Here is a 14,809-nt window from a genome sequence, read left to right on the forward strand (position 1 = left end):
GAGTCCGTGACGTCAAGAAAGCAGGGACCAATTAGAGCACAGAAAACTGCGCTTTCCGGAACGCCCTTAGCCTTCTTGGGAAGAAGGTGGCCGCAGTCTGTCGTGGAGTTGGACGGTTTCTGAGCGTTCGTGTCCCTCACCCGCCATCTCCCTTCCTTTGGTTCCCACGATGCCGATGTACCAGGTAAAGCCCTATCACGAGGGCGGCGCATCTCTCCGTGTAGAGCTTCCCACCTGCATGTACCAGCTTCCCAACGTGCACGGCAAGACCAACAGTCCCGCGCCAGCCGCGGGCCACGTGCAGGTAGGAGCGCGCAACCCCTGCTCTACCTCCCCCCACCAGCTCACTGCGCAGGCGCCAAGGTCCCGTTCCCACTGCCGGCGGTCCGGTGCGCAGGCGCCCTGGCTCCGCTGTGGCCCCGCCCCGCCTCCCTCTTGCTCGGTGCGCAGGCGCTGCGGCCGTGGCCCGTTTGGTTAGGGGACTGGGGACTAGGGGCTTGGGTCCTTACAGGCCTGGGCTGTGGGACCCGAACGGTCTCGAACCAGCCGTGGGGACTGGGCCCGATTGCCTTCCCCACCCGAGTTTCACGTGCCCGCCGGCCTCCCAGTGTCCGCAACTTTTATCTATTAAAAGATCTCTCCATCTTGTATCTGTCTTCTTTTTCGCTTATGACAACTTAAACTTTACCACGAAATTTTACCCACAGAAAAGCGAATAGCAAGTAAATGCTAGTTTTGACGGATTGTAAAGTAAATCCCAGAGTCACCATCGCTCAGGTTAACACGTTGTTAGCGCCCCACTTAAAGCTCCCCTCTAAGTTCCCGACTTCCGTGGTCCTTATGTCCCGCGTTTCTCTTATTTTGTCACTTAAACCATGTAGTCTTGGTGGAAGTGGAAGCATGCAGTTTGTGCCCCGCCGTGTGTGGCTGCCCCTTCTAAACATCATGACTTTAAGAATTGCTTTGCTGCATGAAAAAATGAAGCATTCGTCCTCTCTGCGGTCGTCTCCTTCTCAAGACTGTTCCCCCCGGCTTCATCCGTCCCACTGCTCACGGGCTAGTTTTCCATTTTAGGCTGTTATGAATAATTCCGCAGTGAATATTCCTGTACATGAGCAGGCATAGGGTACATACTAAGGAAAGGGATTGCTGGCTCAGTGGGCTGATTTGTCTTCAACTGGACTAAATTGCTTTCCAAAGTGGTCATGCCGGGTTATGCCCTTTCACAAGCAGTGTATGCGAATTTCTGATGCTGGCACCCTCCCTCAGGGTGGTGATTGTACAGTGGCTTCCTAATGTAGTTTTAGTTCAGATCTCCCAGCCTTGTAAAATCAGTTGAGCGTCTTTTCATGTTTATTGGGCATTTTGAGTGCATCTTTTCTAAATTACCTGCTCAGCTTCACTTTTTTTATAAATGGCAAATACACATCTTAGTTTTCCAGCTGGGGAGACCTTCTGTCCGTTATGACTGAAGATGAGTGAATAGGTAAAAGCTTTATCTTAAAGAGGTTTCTGCCTCGACTGGAAGGGAGGCGGTTAATTTAGTTTGAAACAGAATGACACAACTGTCGCCTCACTGCAGAGCTAAGGCGGAAATGCAGGCATAGTCCATTGTCCCTCAACTGGGACAGAAAGGGAAACCCAGAGTGGGGAGCATCACATCTCTCTTGAAACCAAGTCCTTTTTTCTTTCTTTCTTTCTTTCTTTCTTTTTCTTTTTCTTTTTTTTTTTTTGAGTTGGCTACCTAACTTCCTTTGGGCAGTTAACTGTGAACCTGTAACTGAGAAGTCACACAGTCCCTCTTCCCTAGCAGATGCCAACAATGTGGATAGATCATTAGAAATGGAGCATATCCAGGGGAAATGAGAGCAACATAATCTGCTTACAAATAAATTCATGTAAAGTTAAACAAATGGATAAACATAACATGCCAGGTCATAGTCTAGCCTGAGCAAGGGAAACAGGCCAGCGCTAGAGGGTGTGATGTGTAAAGCACACACTGAGCATTTCTGCGTTCCTCAGACTTACTTCCGGTCGACGCCTGAGGGTTTTCACTGGCACACTGAACTCTTTATTCTTTGCTCCACCCAGAAGGTAGTCACTTTGCCTTTCTTTGCTGTTCGATCTTCAACAAGGCAAGCAGGCAAGGGGAGGTGGGAGAGAGGGACCTAGCTCCACCGGAAACAGGCAGTAACCAGCCGGGTGGGGTGGGGGGGTGGGGGGTGGCAGAGCAAGGGAGCCCAGTGAGGAGAAGCCCTGTGGCAGGGGTAAGGGGGGCCTGTGGGCTTTAGGCCCCAAAGGACAGCACGGCCAGCACACGGAGTGTGACGGAGAATGAGGAGAGAAGGTAGCCAGGGGACCAGTCACACACGCTAGTTATCAAGCCTGGTTAGGGGCTTTGCTCTTTAGCCTGAGAGGTGGTTTTGACCTCTGACTGCCACCTTAGGGATGGACTGGAGGGGTGGGCCAGAATGGGTGCCAGGTGGAAGCAGGCCAGGGGAAGAATGGTGTCTTGGACTCAGGCAGTGACCGTGGAGGGACGCTTAGAAGCCAGTGGATTGCAGAGTTGACAGCAGCTGGTGATGAATGGGTTCTGCGGCAGAGGGCGGTATTAGCAGTGACAAGGGGAGGAACAGATGCTCCTTAAGCTTACCAGCAAACAGGTGTGAGCACACGCTCCTCCTACACACTCTATCATGAGTGCATATTTATAATAAACTCAAGGTCACGGTCTCACGGATCCTTCTGACTAGTTCTGAGCATCTTACTCATGCTTGATGTATTCTTTGCTCCATTCAAATGGATTACCTTTTATGAAGGCTCATGAGTCTGGAAGTAGGTTGTATATTGTGACTATTGGGAGGTTTCTTGTCATTCCTTTTTAAAGTCTGTAGAAATTTGAGATTTATTCCTTAGCATTTATAATTGGTTATTTATTGTGTACCAGTCCACTATACCAGGCAAGAAGGATGCAAAGATTACAGTAAACAAAGGATGTATTTCTTATTTGTGGAGATATGCATTTTAGCAGTGAAAAAGTTCCAGATGATTCTAAGATGGGAGAGTGCTAGTACTGCCTAGACAAGGATTTGGGGAACTGATCATTTGACCCCCGTGAACATATTTCTAAACCAAAGGACAACTTTTTTTTTTAACCTATGTGTGCGCCCTTTTCCCTTCCATTAGTATAAATTATTGATTACATTCTCATTGCCCACCCCCATCTTTTTCTAATCATTTATGTAAAGTATTTTGAACTAGTTTGATATAAAGAACAATTTGTGTTCATTTCCTAGCCTTCTCTGTTCTTGAAGACTAAATGACCTAGGAGTCATACAATTTCAAAGTGGCTTTCAGTCACAGCGTATTTTGTTTGTTTTATAGCGCTTGGGGGTTGATTTGCAGGACCCATTGGATGGGGGACAATGAGATGATTCCGCTACTTCATTTTTACGTCTTCTAGAAGATGGGGGGTTGATGAACTCAGGGAACTAAGTAGAAGACAAGTGGTCAGATTTCAGCAGAGTGCTCTGACAGAAGAGGCAGTGAACATCTCGATATCCGTTTGTTCAGGAAGAGTGTGACCCGTCGCTTCAAGCCCTTGAGTCCTGCCAAGATGACATTTTAAAACGTCTGTATGAATTGAAAGCTGCAGTTGATGGTCTCTCCAAAATGATTCAGACGCCAGATGCGGACTTGGATGTCACCGACATCATCCAAGCCGATGAGCCCACCGCTTTCTCCACCAATGCAGTGGACTTAAATTCCATGCTCGGAAAGGTACGTTCATTGGGAAAGCTAAGGGCCATCGGCGTGCTGAGTAGGGGTCGTTAGTGCCACAGAACCGTGAGGAAAGCCTTCGTTTTCCAGTTTTCATAGGTGGTGAAGAAACATGTTTTTTTGTTTTTTCATTCCTCTAAATGATCATGCCTTTGCACAAAACAGATTGATGAGCTTTGAGTAAAGCCAGTCAACCTCTAATGCAGCTTCTTGATTTCTCAGACCCAGCAGAAAACAGGGAGGCTCCTTAGGCAAAGAAGGGAGTCAGGAGTCACAGATCCCTCACCCCCACCCCCCGGCAGCCTCCAAGCCCTGGAGTAACAGACCTCGGGTCTTCTGCTCAGTGCTTCCCAGAGGTGCAGCAGAGGCAACCCTGACTCTTTTGAGAGCAGCCCGAATTTCAGAGCTTTGGCTGCCCAGGCACAAAAATCCCCCTAATCCTTTTGGCATTTGTTGCTAAAAGCCAGTCACGGTCTCCTCCTTCAGACGTATTTTGCTTACAGACAGTATGCTGTATTAAAATTCGGTTGCCCCAGCCACCTTTAACATCAGTCTACAGATTTCAGCTAATTTAGAGCACAGTCTGATACGCAAAGAAAAAGTCTTGTTACAAGTGGTATTTATTTGAGGATGCAAAAGGGTTTGTCCCAGGAACCCCTGCTGGCACCCTTCCCTAGAACTGGTGATAGAAATGGTCCTGCCACGTGGAGGCAGTATTGCAGCATCCTGCCCAGGGCTCAGTTTTGGTATCGTCAGTACCTCTGCACTCGTGTGTTCCTGCATCATCCAGGACGGGTTTACATGCACCCGGGGCCCAGGGAGACCCAACCCAGCCAGTCCCCCAGGGAGCCAGTCGGCACAGTGGGCGAGTGGGTAAGCACAGCTGTGCGGGGTGTCTCAGGGTGCCGGGAAGGCCTCCCAGTGCACACAGGGCTTATGAATTTTGATACCTCGGAAGGCACAGCGTCAGGTAACACGATGTGTTCAGAGAACCGCAGAGCATCCAGCATCACTCCAGTCAAGGGTGTCAGTCGGGGTGGCAAGACTAGAGGCCAGGTCGGAGCAGGCTGGGGACAAGAAGCCAAGGAGTTTGGCCGTTGCTCTATTACAGGAGTTCCTTGGTCATGAAGAGAGATCGTACAGACATAGTCTGCGTCTGAAAAGGCACTTTAGTTAACACCTCGTTTTTTAGAACCTCCCTGGGCCAGGACCTTTTTCCAGGGGCCCTTCGTTGACAGGTAACTCAAATTGCTGTCAAAACTGTATCCTGTCAGATGTTGGAAAGGTTTAGTAACTGGAGTAATTGCACGGGTTATTTTTTTAACTTAGGGACAAACAGAAGTGTCCTTCCTAACGCGCTGCACTCCTTTGATGATAAAGTCAGCTTTCCTTTGTTGGCAGCGGGCAATGCAGAGGTGAAAGAGTCGGGGTCGGCTCGGATCCCAGCCCCGCTTCTGAGCTGAGGGCGCCGGGAATCCCCTCCCTCCCCAGCACCCGCGTCCTCAGCTGGAAGGTGGGATGACAGTCATACTTCCTGGAGCGAATTGAAGGTTCAGGGAGCCAAGCCTGGTTAGGCTCTAAGAATAGCACCTGGTCCAGCGGCAGTGCCCGTGCTGCCGCTGATGTAACCTCCTCGGTTGGGGTTTGCTCCCCCAGGACTACGGGGCGCTGAAAGACATCGTGATCAACGCGAACCCCGCCTCACCACCCCTCTCCCTGCTCGTGCTGCACTGGCTGCTCTGTGACCACTACAGGGTCCTGTCCACGGTGCACACGCACTCGGCAGTCAAGGGCGTGCCAGCAAACCTCCTCAGGTGCTTCGGCGAGCAGACGAAGCAGCAGCCCCGCCATGAGTATCAGCTGGGCTTGACTCTGATTTGGAAGAACGGTAAGTGGACGGGACCAGCGCACCAGGGTTTTAACTGGAGGCAGCCCGGGGCAGGGACAGGGACAGGGACGTCCTCCAGCTCTAGGGGCTCTTCAGCTGTTTGCTGTCAGGTCAGGTTTTCTCAGTCCAGAAAGCTTTGGTGGGGAGAGGTCAACAAGACGGACAGTTGCATCTTGACCCAGAGATGCTCTCCTTCCTCTGGGAAGCCCAGGGTAGCGACTGAGCGCAGTTTTAGGGGGGATCCCGTCTCACCAGCCAGAGCAGGGGAGGAACGGCTGTCACAGCCACCTTGCCCTCACAATCCAAAACCTGTAGCTATGGGGACACTGACGTTATCTTTTAATGGACGTTCTCCATTAAAGGATGGCAGGGTATCTTTCATTCATTATCCCACTGGTGTCTGCCTCCTCCCGGGGTAGTTCATAGAGAGGGAAGTGAGTCAGCGCCCTCTATCCAGGAAGGCCTTAACTGCCCTCAGCCTCACGTCAAGAGACCTGCTGGGGCAGGAGGTCCTGGCCTGGAGCCGGGTCTCCTGGGGTCCAGTCCCCATCCTCCAAATTCTTAGGGTACAGGGGTTGGAATAGATGGTCGGAGATTCTTTCTAGCTTGAAAAGTGTCCTAACCAAATACCAGAAAGGGTTCCTTTTTTTTTAACAGATAGCTTGCACTCTTTAAAGTTTAAACCTTGAAGAGTAACCTTTTGGAGACAGTCTAGAAATACGATTTTCTTGAAGACACGCTCTCCCTCGCCGCCAGGTCACGACTGACGGGGACTCGCCTTTGCATGTCGTACCGCTCTGTACCACGCCCCGCCCCCGTGCCATTCTGGCTGACGGTGCTTCTCTCCCTTTCAGTGCCGAAGACGCAGATGAAATTCAGTGTCCAGACGATGTGTCCCGTCGAAGGAGAAGGGAACGTCGCACGCTTCCTGTTCTCCCTGTTTGGCCAGAAGCACGATGCTGTAAATTTAACCCTCATCGACAGCTGGGTAGATACAGCGATTTTTCAGCTCAAAGACGGGAGCAGTAAAGAAAAAGCCGCTGTGTTCCGCGCCATGAACTCCGCTCTCGGGAAGAGCCCCTGGCTGGTGGGGGACGAGCTCACGGTGGCAGACGTCGTGCTGTGGTCCGTGCTCCAGCAGACGGGAGGCTGTGGGGCGCCAGCACCGGCCAACGTGCAGAGGTGGATGAGGGCCTGTGAGAACCTGGCCCCTTTCAACACCGCCCTGCGGCTCCTTCAGTGAATCCCTCACTGATTTAAAGGGCTTCCATTTGAAGAACGGTGCTGTCCTGTGCCTATTACTGGTAAAGGGACTTGTCCTAAAATCAAAGTCTTTATTTAAGCCAGTTGTCAAGTATCAATAAAAACATCATAGAATTAATCTGTGGTTTTCCTTTTATTTAAAATCCAGCAACACCGTGTGCAGTGCACTGTGACAGCTGCCAGCTACGTGGCAGGCACACTGGGATAGAAACAGGAACGTGTGACGTCACTGCCTCTGGGGAATGCGGATGGTGGGGAACCGAGTCTGTGCTGAAGGGGGAAGCACCGCGGGGGCAAAAGCGGAGACACTGCTGGTGGAGCTGCTTCGAGATCATTTTGGGGACAAAGGAGCACAAAGCTTTGAAAGGGCCTGGGCCTGGGATGATGCCAAGGTGAAGGCAAAGACGACTGAAAGAGGCTAGGTGCTGTGCCCGTGCAGAGATGAGAGGCAGCAGACACTTCAGAGCCAGTGGCCTTCTGGTAATGGGCTCGGGCCGCAGTGGGGATGGAAGGGTTGTCAGGAAGACAGGCAGTGTCCCAGCTGGGACAGTCCAGCTGGTGCGCGGACCTGGGCAGTGATGGGTCTCTGCGGTAGAACCTTACAGAGGACTTTATGGTCAGTAGGCAGAGCTCCAAAGAGCCCATGATTTTAGAGACTGGTGAGATGGGAAGAGTAAAGTAGGAGGTCCGGGAAGGGAGCTGGTAGGACAGGAGAGGAGCAGGAGCAGAACGGGTTCCATCTAGTGCGGCCTCGAGTTCAGAATGCCAGCCTTGAAGAGCTACTGCAGGAAAAAGCAGCGGGGTGCTTTCACAACCTCACCTTAATAAGGCTTACTAAACACAGGTAAGTATCAGACCATCTATACCCTAACAGAGATTGAAAATTTACATTCCAGTTGACTAGAGAGTTTCAGTCCGCTTTCATACTTATAGAGGCTGCTGAGGTGAGACGCCGACCCCCTCCTCCTTCCCGTCATCCCTAACCCCTCTGCCCCGAGACAGGAGGCTCAGCTGCTTCTTTAGTTCCTCGATTTCTTTTTCTTGCTCTAGTATCTTCATCTGTAGGGTGAGGTTCACCTGCAAAGAGAGAAACTTTTAAGCTCCATGAAAATGTCTTCCTCCCTGACTTTTAAACACACAGGCCTGCCTCGCTCTGCACAGCTCCGCTACATGTGGGTTCCAGTGTTTCCGGTTTGTTACATATCACCCAGCACAGGGTCAAGTGTCAGTTACCAAGGGACAGTGACAATAATTCCATTAGTCCTTCGGGCCGTAAAATGCTATGTGAACAGCCATGCATGTCATAACCAGGGACAGCCCCACACTTCTTTCACTTTCGCTGGGGGTGGTCACTGTGCATGTGTTAGTGGTTCACACAGGCAACATCTCCCAGGATAAACCCACATGACCCTGTAAACAAATGGATCATCGCGGGGGATTTGGCCCACGAGATCAAAGTGCAGCAAAGTAATGAAAAGTTAAGGCGATGCTGCGAGTGAAAACCAAATCGAACATGAACAGTGTTAACAGCTGAAACAGCTGATCCTGGGAATGCTGACCCCGCCACCAGCGGACAGACTGTGAAGATGCCTTCTCAACATAAACAGGAAAAAGATGAAGATATCCCAGAGAAAACGTCACATTAAAAGAACCCTTGGACACAGATCACAACACCCAAAGTGCCAAGGATAAAATGCCGGAAACAGACCCAAACTTAGGAGTAGAATGAGTCACCAGGGCACAGAAAAGACACCCCTCCATGCCCTACGTTACGAGACAGATGCAGGAGGGCACCTTTCAAACTACTCTTGAAACACTTTAATTCTCAATTATAGTTTTGTAACTTTTCACTTTCGCATACATCTGCAACTGACAATAAAGACTTCTAATGTTTTGACAAACGCTTTTAGAGGTCATGGGACAGCTGTAACTTTTCCCATTGATTATGAAGACCCTTCGGCGTGCCTTGAGCTCTGCATGGTCATTTTTACAGTCCGGCACCACCGTGCAAAGCAAGGATGCCTGTCTCTGCAAAGTTCTCTGTACAGGTATGTGCAGGTGATTTTATAAATAATTCTACAAGACAGGAGAAATTCTTACCCCTACTACCAAATAACTATGGTCTCTAATAGCTGTCTTTGCAGGGAGCTAAAAAATTCTCTCCCTGTGAGGCAATAAACTTAATAACCACATATGCTGTTTTCAAAGACTCAGCATAGAGCCCTACAGCCACCTGTGTACCACTCAGTCTAGGAAATTTCACTGTTCGACTTGAAAGCAAATTAGCCTTAAACAGAAAGACAAATCAACTGAACAGCTGTAAGTGGTACCCAAACCAGCGTGCCTCAGAGCCACTTGGAGGGGCTGTGAAAGCACAGACAGTGGCCCCTTCTCCCCCAGATTTCTCTATTAATAGGTCAGGGTGGGGGCGAGCCTGAGAATTCCATCATATCCCGGGTGATTTTACGCTGCTGGTCAGGAGACTACACTGAAACCAGTGCCTTCATGCAGTGCTGCTCAAACACTGTGTACACCCCATGGAGCTCTGTTAAGACGCAGCTCTGGGCTGGAGCCTGGCAGCCTGTGTTTCCAAACAGCTCCAGGTAAGGCTCAGGCTGCTGGTCTGGGGACCCATTCTGGGCAACAAAGCACGAAAGAATCTGTGACTTCATCTCTGAATCAAGCTCTTGTACATCTTAGAAAGTTTCTGTTTCTAGCAGGGAGGAGGAAGGGGAGGGGCTGCCAGGGGCACCACCTCACAGGACAGAAAACCAGACTCACAACTCAGAGCTGAGATCGGAGGCGGATGAAGGCGGTCTCGGCCACAGCTGCTCCAGCTCCCCTAGAGGATCACTGCTGTCCTGTATCCGCTGGTGTGGGGCCCACTTTACTAGTAGATACTTTGTAATAAAGGCCAAATGCCACAGCTGGAAAGGAAAGCTGAAACTTTCTGCTGCAGCGAGATGAGGCCAGAACCGAAGCCCATACTCCTAGATTGACCGCTGGCAGTGTCCTCCTGCACTTGGACTGTGATGCCAAGTGTGCCACTGGGAACTCTGAGAATGGGTTTAAATATTGTTTCCATAAACCTGATTCTAAGCTCAACCGTTTTTCGTGAAATAGCATTCACAACTGAAACCAATTCGATTTTAAGCTTCATGTTTTCCCCAGTATTAAAAAAGGCTTACATACATTTCCAGCACTTTGGAAAAGTTCGCTTTGCAGCAGCTGAACAGCAGACGGCCTCTGGGCTGAGTTCTTTCTCGTTAAGTGCTGGATGTACTTGGCTTGTACGGGACACCTTTTACTGAGAGAGTCAGGGATCTGGCCAGTTCTCAAGCCTGTTAAAACTTTTGCTCGCTCCATTTCTGTTCCAAACGGCTGGAAGAGCTCCAACAGAATCACACCCAAGCTGTACATATCCGACTAGAAAAGGGGGGAAGCGGGCATTTAGTAGGGAAATACACAGTCAAGTGATGTTTCCATTTCCCCATACCTTCCTCTCAAAAGCGAGAGGATTTCCTTCAACAGAGGGAACGCAGTGGGCTGGCTTGTCCCTCACGGCGGCCAGTGTCCGCCAGCCAGAGCCGTTGCCCTGACTGCCAGGTGACTGGACTCGCCATCCTCACCTCTTATTCCACAAGGGGCATTCATGGGCCGGGCTCCAGGCAGGCATGATCCCCATACAACCCTGAAGTCGGGGCTTGGCCCAGCCCGAGAGAGCTGGGACCCGCACAGGGTGGAGCCAGCTACAGGGGTCACGAGTATGACCTACGCCAGTCCCAGCTCTGCCTCTGCTCAGAGATAAGCATTCTTGGGGAAGTTTAGGGAACTCTGCATAAAATCTGATCCTCTTCCTAAAAATAGTCTTTTAGGAAGGCCTTTACCAGGTAGGAGTTCAGAAGCAGCCACAGTTTTTCTGGCAGCTCTTTCCTAAGCACTAAAAAGCTGAATGATTCATCAAAAGGAAGAAAATGTTCTGAGCATTTACTCTCATATTTCTTCAAGGAGCAAAGCGGATTAAAACTTTTCAGTATCTTCATTCCACTTCAAAGGGAGAGTCACCCTTGCCTGAGGCATTTATTTACCTAAACTTGAAAGCAAAGACTGAAAACAGATTTCTGGGACTCCTAGCTTCCTCAAGGGAAAGTAGTATTTTAAAAGGAAAGCTCATTGGGAAGTTATCTGTGACACCCACGGATTCAGACACAGTGATGTAGCCTAAAAAAAGCAATGCAGTCAGATTCAGCTGAGAAGTGAGGCCTCATCTTACGGCAGTTTGATGTCAGAGATGACCGACCATGACTCGGGTATCTCCAAAATCTCCCCTACGTGGGAACTTGCACAGCCCTTCCTGTACTTTCTGTTACTTCTGGCTGCAGCGCAAGTCCACCGAGTGGGCAACAACCATTACCTTGGCATCATACTCGGATCCTTCCAGCTGCTCGGGTGATGCGTACAGACAAGTGCCCACTCTGGAGGTATGCGTTGGTGTCCCTGTAATTTGGAAAGCCAGACATGAAGCCCTGCAGGGTGAGCCCTGTCCACATGGAGAGCCCTGGCTCTGAGCAGGGCACTGCAGCTCCTAAGGGAAGGACAGCTGTTGTTTTTAAATCTCTCCTTTGCTATGATGTCTTCATGATTCTTGGTGGGGAGGGTGTAGCTCAGTGGTAGAGCACATGCTTAGCATGCACGAGGTCCTGGGTTCAACCCCCAGCACCTCCATTAAAAATAAGTAAATAAATAAATAAATTTAATTATTCCCCCCCAAAAAGTTTTTTTAAATAAAATAGTTGGACAAAAAAAAATTTTTTTAAGTCTTTATGGTTCTCTTTAAATATGGCCAGTGTTCAATCATGTCTTTTTTTAATGCAGAAACAAAATCTACAACCAGCATAAACTTACTCTTCCCATTTCTGCTGCTCCAGTCTGTGTTCTTCTGTATGATGTCTGTGCAGGCCAGGCCAAAGTCTCCTATTTTTACTTGCTGATCAGGGCCATGAAGAAAAATATTTCTGGGCTGGAAACAAACAGAACAAGTCAACTCCTTGGTGTTCTAAAACACACAGTAAAGATGTGGGGCAGTGAAGAATTTTCAACTTAGGAGCAAGAAGCCTCTCACAAATTAAAAATCAGAGCAGTGGTTCTCAAACTCAGCTGCACGTTAAATTATCACTGGAGGAACTTTAAAAACTCAGCGTCCAACCCATTCCCCAGACCAATTAAATCAGAATTCCTGTGGGTGGATACAGGCATAAATATTATTTAAAAGTCCCCAGTTTATCCCACGGACATAGATCACGCTAGTATATAAGTGCTCCTCAGGACCTCAGAATCACCAGTGAAGCTTTTAAAAACTACTATTTTTTTTCACAGCTCCCAGGTGATTCTTACATGTTAGCCACGGTCAGGAACAACCAGATCACACTCTACAGGTATATATAGGTTTCGCTCTATTTAAGCAACGATCAGACTCAAAACATCTCCCAGTGGAACTATTCCTTTACCAGTGAGAAAACACACCTATACTGGGGGGGTTCCACTAACAACTAAAAAATATTTAGGTTAAATGTGAGGTTTTCTTAATTTAAATGTAATAACTTACATGTTTTATTTGCATATATAAATTCCTCTGTTTTAGCTTTGTCAGTTTTTTTAACTACAGCTGAATGGGAAGAGAAAACAGCAACAATCTTACAGGTAAGATGATACTCTGGGTATTTTTGGGGGGACTGAGTAGAAAGTCCTGAGAACTGTGCTGTATCTGGCACCACACTCAAGACACAGAAACACGTGAGAAAGTCTGGCTCTGATACAAAAATGAATCGTGTTCATGGATACGATTCTCAACAATCCTAGCCTAGTTCTAGAACCACACTGAAGAATCACAGAGACTGAAAGTGCCCTTCTCTGTAACAAGTTTTCCCTGAATTCCTGAGTCCTTGCACGAACTTTTAACTCATGGGAAACATAACCAAGAGAGGCAGCAGGGAGCTGGGCGCTGATGGTGCCAGGTCCCCAGAAGAGAGCCCGCCTGCGGGACTTCACACCAAACTCTACGAGGCCATCATGAGGGAAGACTGCGCCGCAATCCAGGCCCTCCTGAGAAGCCACCCCGTCAACCAGCCCATGACCACGCTGGCCACCTCCACCAGCTGCAGGTTACCGCCAAACCAGGTACCCTCTTTCTCTGCTCAGTCACTTTTAGAGGCTTTTAGATGCCCCCTAATTCCTGAGGACGCGCGACACCTCCTGGCGGCCCGAGGCTGGACAGGACACCCCGGCACACCGCACACCGGGGCGGTGTTCTTGTAAGTCTGCGAAGCCCCCCTCACCAGCACACGTGAACTGGTGTGAGCAGAGACTAGAGCTTGTGTGGCTGGAAGGACATCAGTGTCACCCTCTCAAACATACCCATGGTATTGTCTGTGTGACCGAATTATTTTTCCCCTTTTTTACATATACTTTTTCACTTTCTAAATCTTTATACAATGATTATTTACCTTTATAATTCAATTTTTTTCCCAAAAAGTCACCCTCTGCCCTTATCCTGCAGTCATGCTGTAAAGGCCACTACGTATGTATTTTAAGAACTCACATAACAGCTCTGCTGATCATAGACAGAACGAAAGCGGCATTAACTCTGAAACCGTGAAAATGCAGGTTTCACTACTAATACTATGACTTCGGCAAAGGCTTCAAAAACACAAAGCCTAACTGTCAATGACCCTGGGGGTTAATTTAAGGACTAAGGGACTTAATAGCTGCTACCCTTAATTTTATACAATGAGCTCTTCACAAGAGTCAACTTACGAAGTTTTAAGTTATATGTGCTGCCGTGGTAAATCTGCATTTATGTAAAACACAAATTTTATCATACAAAATTAACTAGTTTGGGGTCATTTAAAACAGGCAAAAGAAAAGGAAAATTTCACAGCACAGACCAGAAAAAAAACTGAACCAAGGAGATACGAAATACAATTATTTCCTTTGAAATAGCAAGCTAACATAATTTTTATTTCTAACTACGTTGGGCTACTTGTAACGTACTTTGATTTCCTCCCCCTCCGAAGGAGATGGAGCCTGTCATCCCCATTCACCTGGCTGCCAAGCACCGCAGGGCACAAAGCTTGCTCTGTTTGTTAGAGCACAATGCCGACCCCGAAGTTAGGTAAGTTAACCCAACACCTGGCCGTTTTTAAACACGACTTCGATGTTGCTTTTCCCAGTCACGTCTGGTCTCATCCATTCTCCGAGGGTCATGGACTACAAGTTATCATGTTCCCAATAAACCAGTATCTTTACTAACTAGATGAGGTCCTCTGAAAACCTGGAAATCACGCAAGAACACAAATCCATCACCCCACTTAAAGCATCGTGGGTACCAAGCACTCAGCAACGGTGCTGTGGAAAATGAAGTCCTGGTCACAGCCCTCAGGGAGTTTAACAACCTAAGTTAGATATGAAAAACAAAAAAATGCAAACAGCCAACAGATTTTCTTGTTTTCTACCCTCAACTAGACAGGACGCTTCACGAAAGAAGTGTACCTTGCTCCCCAATGTATCCTACTGCCTGATCTAAGGCTGACACTCCCTAAATGCCCGATGAATCCCAGATGAATGAATGGAAGAATTAAGCAGTATAAACAGACAGCATTAAAAGAAAATCAAGGGGAGGGTATAGCTTAGTGTTAGAGTGCATGCCTAGCATGCACAAGGTCCTGGGTTCAATCCCCAGTCCCTCCGTTAAAAAACAAATAAATAAATAAACCTAATTACCATCCCTCATAAAAAAACTTTTTGAAAAAAAGAAAAGAAAATCAAGCCCCAAATCCTTACCACGTTCCAGAAGGGCCCACCCGACCTGTCTAGCTCTCA

The 14,809-nt window shown here is 48.6% G+C and overlaps 3 protein-coding genes across 6 annotated transcripts in view; 2 read left to right on the forward strand and 1 right to left on the reverse strand.

Moving 5' to 3' along the window:
* Positions 1 to 42: 42 nt before the first annotated feature.
* AIMP2 (aminoacyl tRNA synthetase complex interacting multifunctional protein 2) lies at positions 43 to 7,049 on the forward strand. The gene is made up of 4 exons (XM_006210373.4): positions 43 to 304; positions 3,574 to 3,780; positions 5,437 to 5,668; positions 6,523 to 7,049. The coding sequence occupies exons 1-4, from the start codon at positions 170 to 172 to the stop codon at positions 6,909 to 6,911; spliced, it is 963 nt and encodes a 320-aa protein (XP_006210435.1). The 5' UTR covers positions 43 to 169; the 3' UTR covers positions 6,912 to 7,049.
* Positions 7,046 to 14,809, reverse strand: part of EIF2AK1 (eukaryotic translation initiation factor 2 alpha kinase 1) — a 26,252-nt gene continuing 18,488 nt past the window's right edge. For all 4 annotated transcript variants that reach the window (XM_006210375.4, XM_015244513.3, XM_031676802.2 and 1 more), the window contains exons 12-15: positions 11,837 to 11,951; positions 11,346 to 11,428; positions 10,124 to 10,357; positions 7,046 to 8,008 (exon numbers count right to left, since the gene is read on the reverse strand). In XM_006210375.4, the coding sequence (XP_006210437.2) occupies positions 7,859 to 8,008; positions 10,124 to 10,357; positions 11,346 to 11,428; positions 11,837 to 11,951 (582 nt within the window). In that variant the 3' untranslated portion in view covers positions 7,046 to 7,858. The remainder of the gene's footprint in view (positions 8,009 to 10,123; positions 10,358 to 11,345; positions 11,429 to 11,836; positions 11,952 to 14,809) is intronic.
* The window catches only part of ANKRD61 (ankyrin repeat domain 61), a 4,165-nt gene continuing 2,137 nt past the window's right edge, over positions 12,782 to 14,809 (forward strand). The window contains exons 1-2 of the mRNA XM_031676807.2: positions 12,782 to 13,108; positions 14,005 to 14,102. Coding sequence (XP_031532667.2) covers positions 12,893 to 13,108; positions 14,005 to 14,102 — 314 coding nt within the window. The 5' untranslated portion in view covers positions 12,782 to 12,892. The remainder of the gene's footprint in view (positions 13,109 to 14,004; positions 14,103 to 14,809) is intronic.

The sequence above is a fragment of the Vicugna pacos genome, chromosome 18 (assembly GCF_048564905.1).
Source record: "Vicugna pacos chromosome 18, VicPac4, whole genome shotgun sequence".
NCBI classification, from domain to species: domain Eukaryota; kingdom Metazoa; phylum Chordata; class Mammalia; order Artiodactyla; family Camelidae; genus Vicugna; species Vicugna pacos.

Excerpts from the sequence above, each read along its gene's own strand:
- AIMP2 (XM_006210373.4), top strand. The coding sequence starts at position 170 with ATGCCGATGTACCAGGTAAAGCCCTATCACGAGGGCGGCGCATCTCTC. Across the intron at positions 3,781-5,436 it reads TAAATTCCATGCTCGGAAAG|GACTACGGGGCGCTGAAAGA; the intron begins GTACGTTCATTG and ends TTGCTCCCCCAG. Across the intron at positions 5,669-6,522 it reads GACTCTGATTTGGAAGAACG|TGCCGAAGACGCAGATGAAA; the intron begins GTAAGTGGACGG and ends TCTCCCTTTCAG.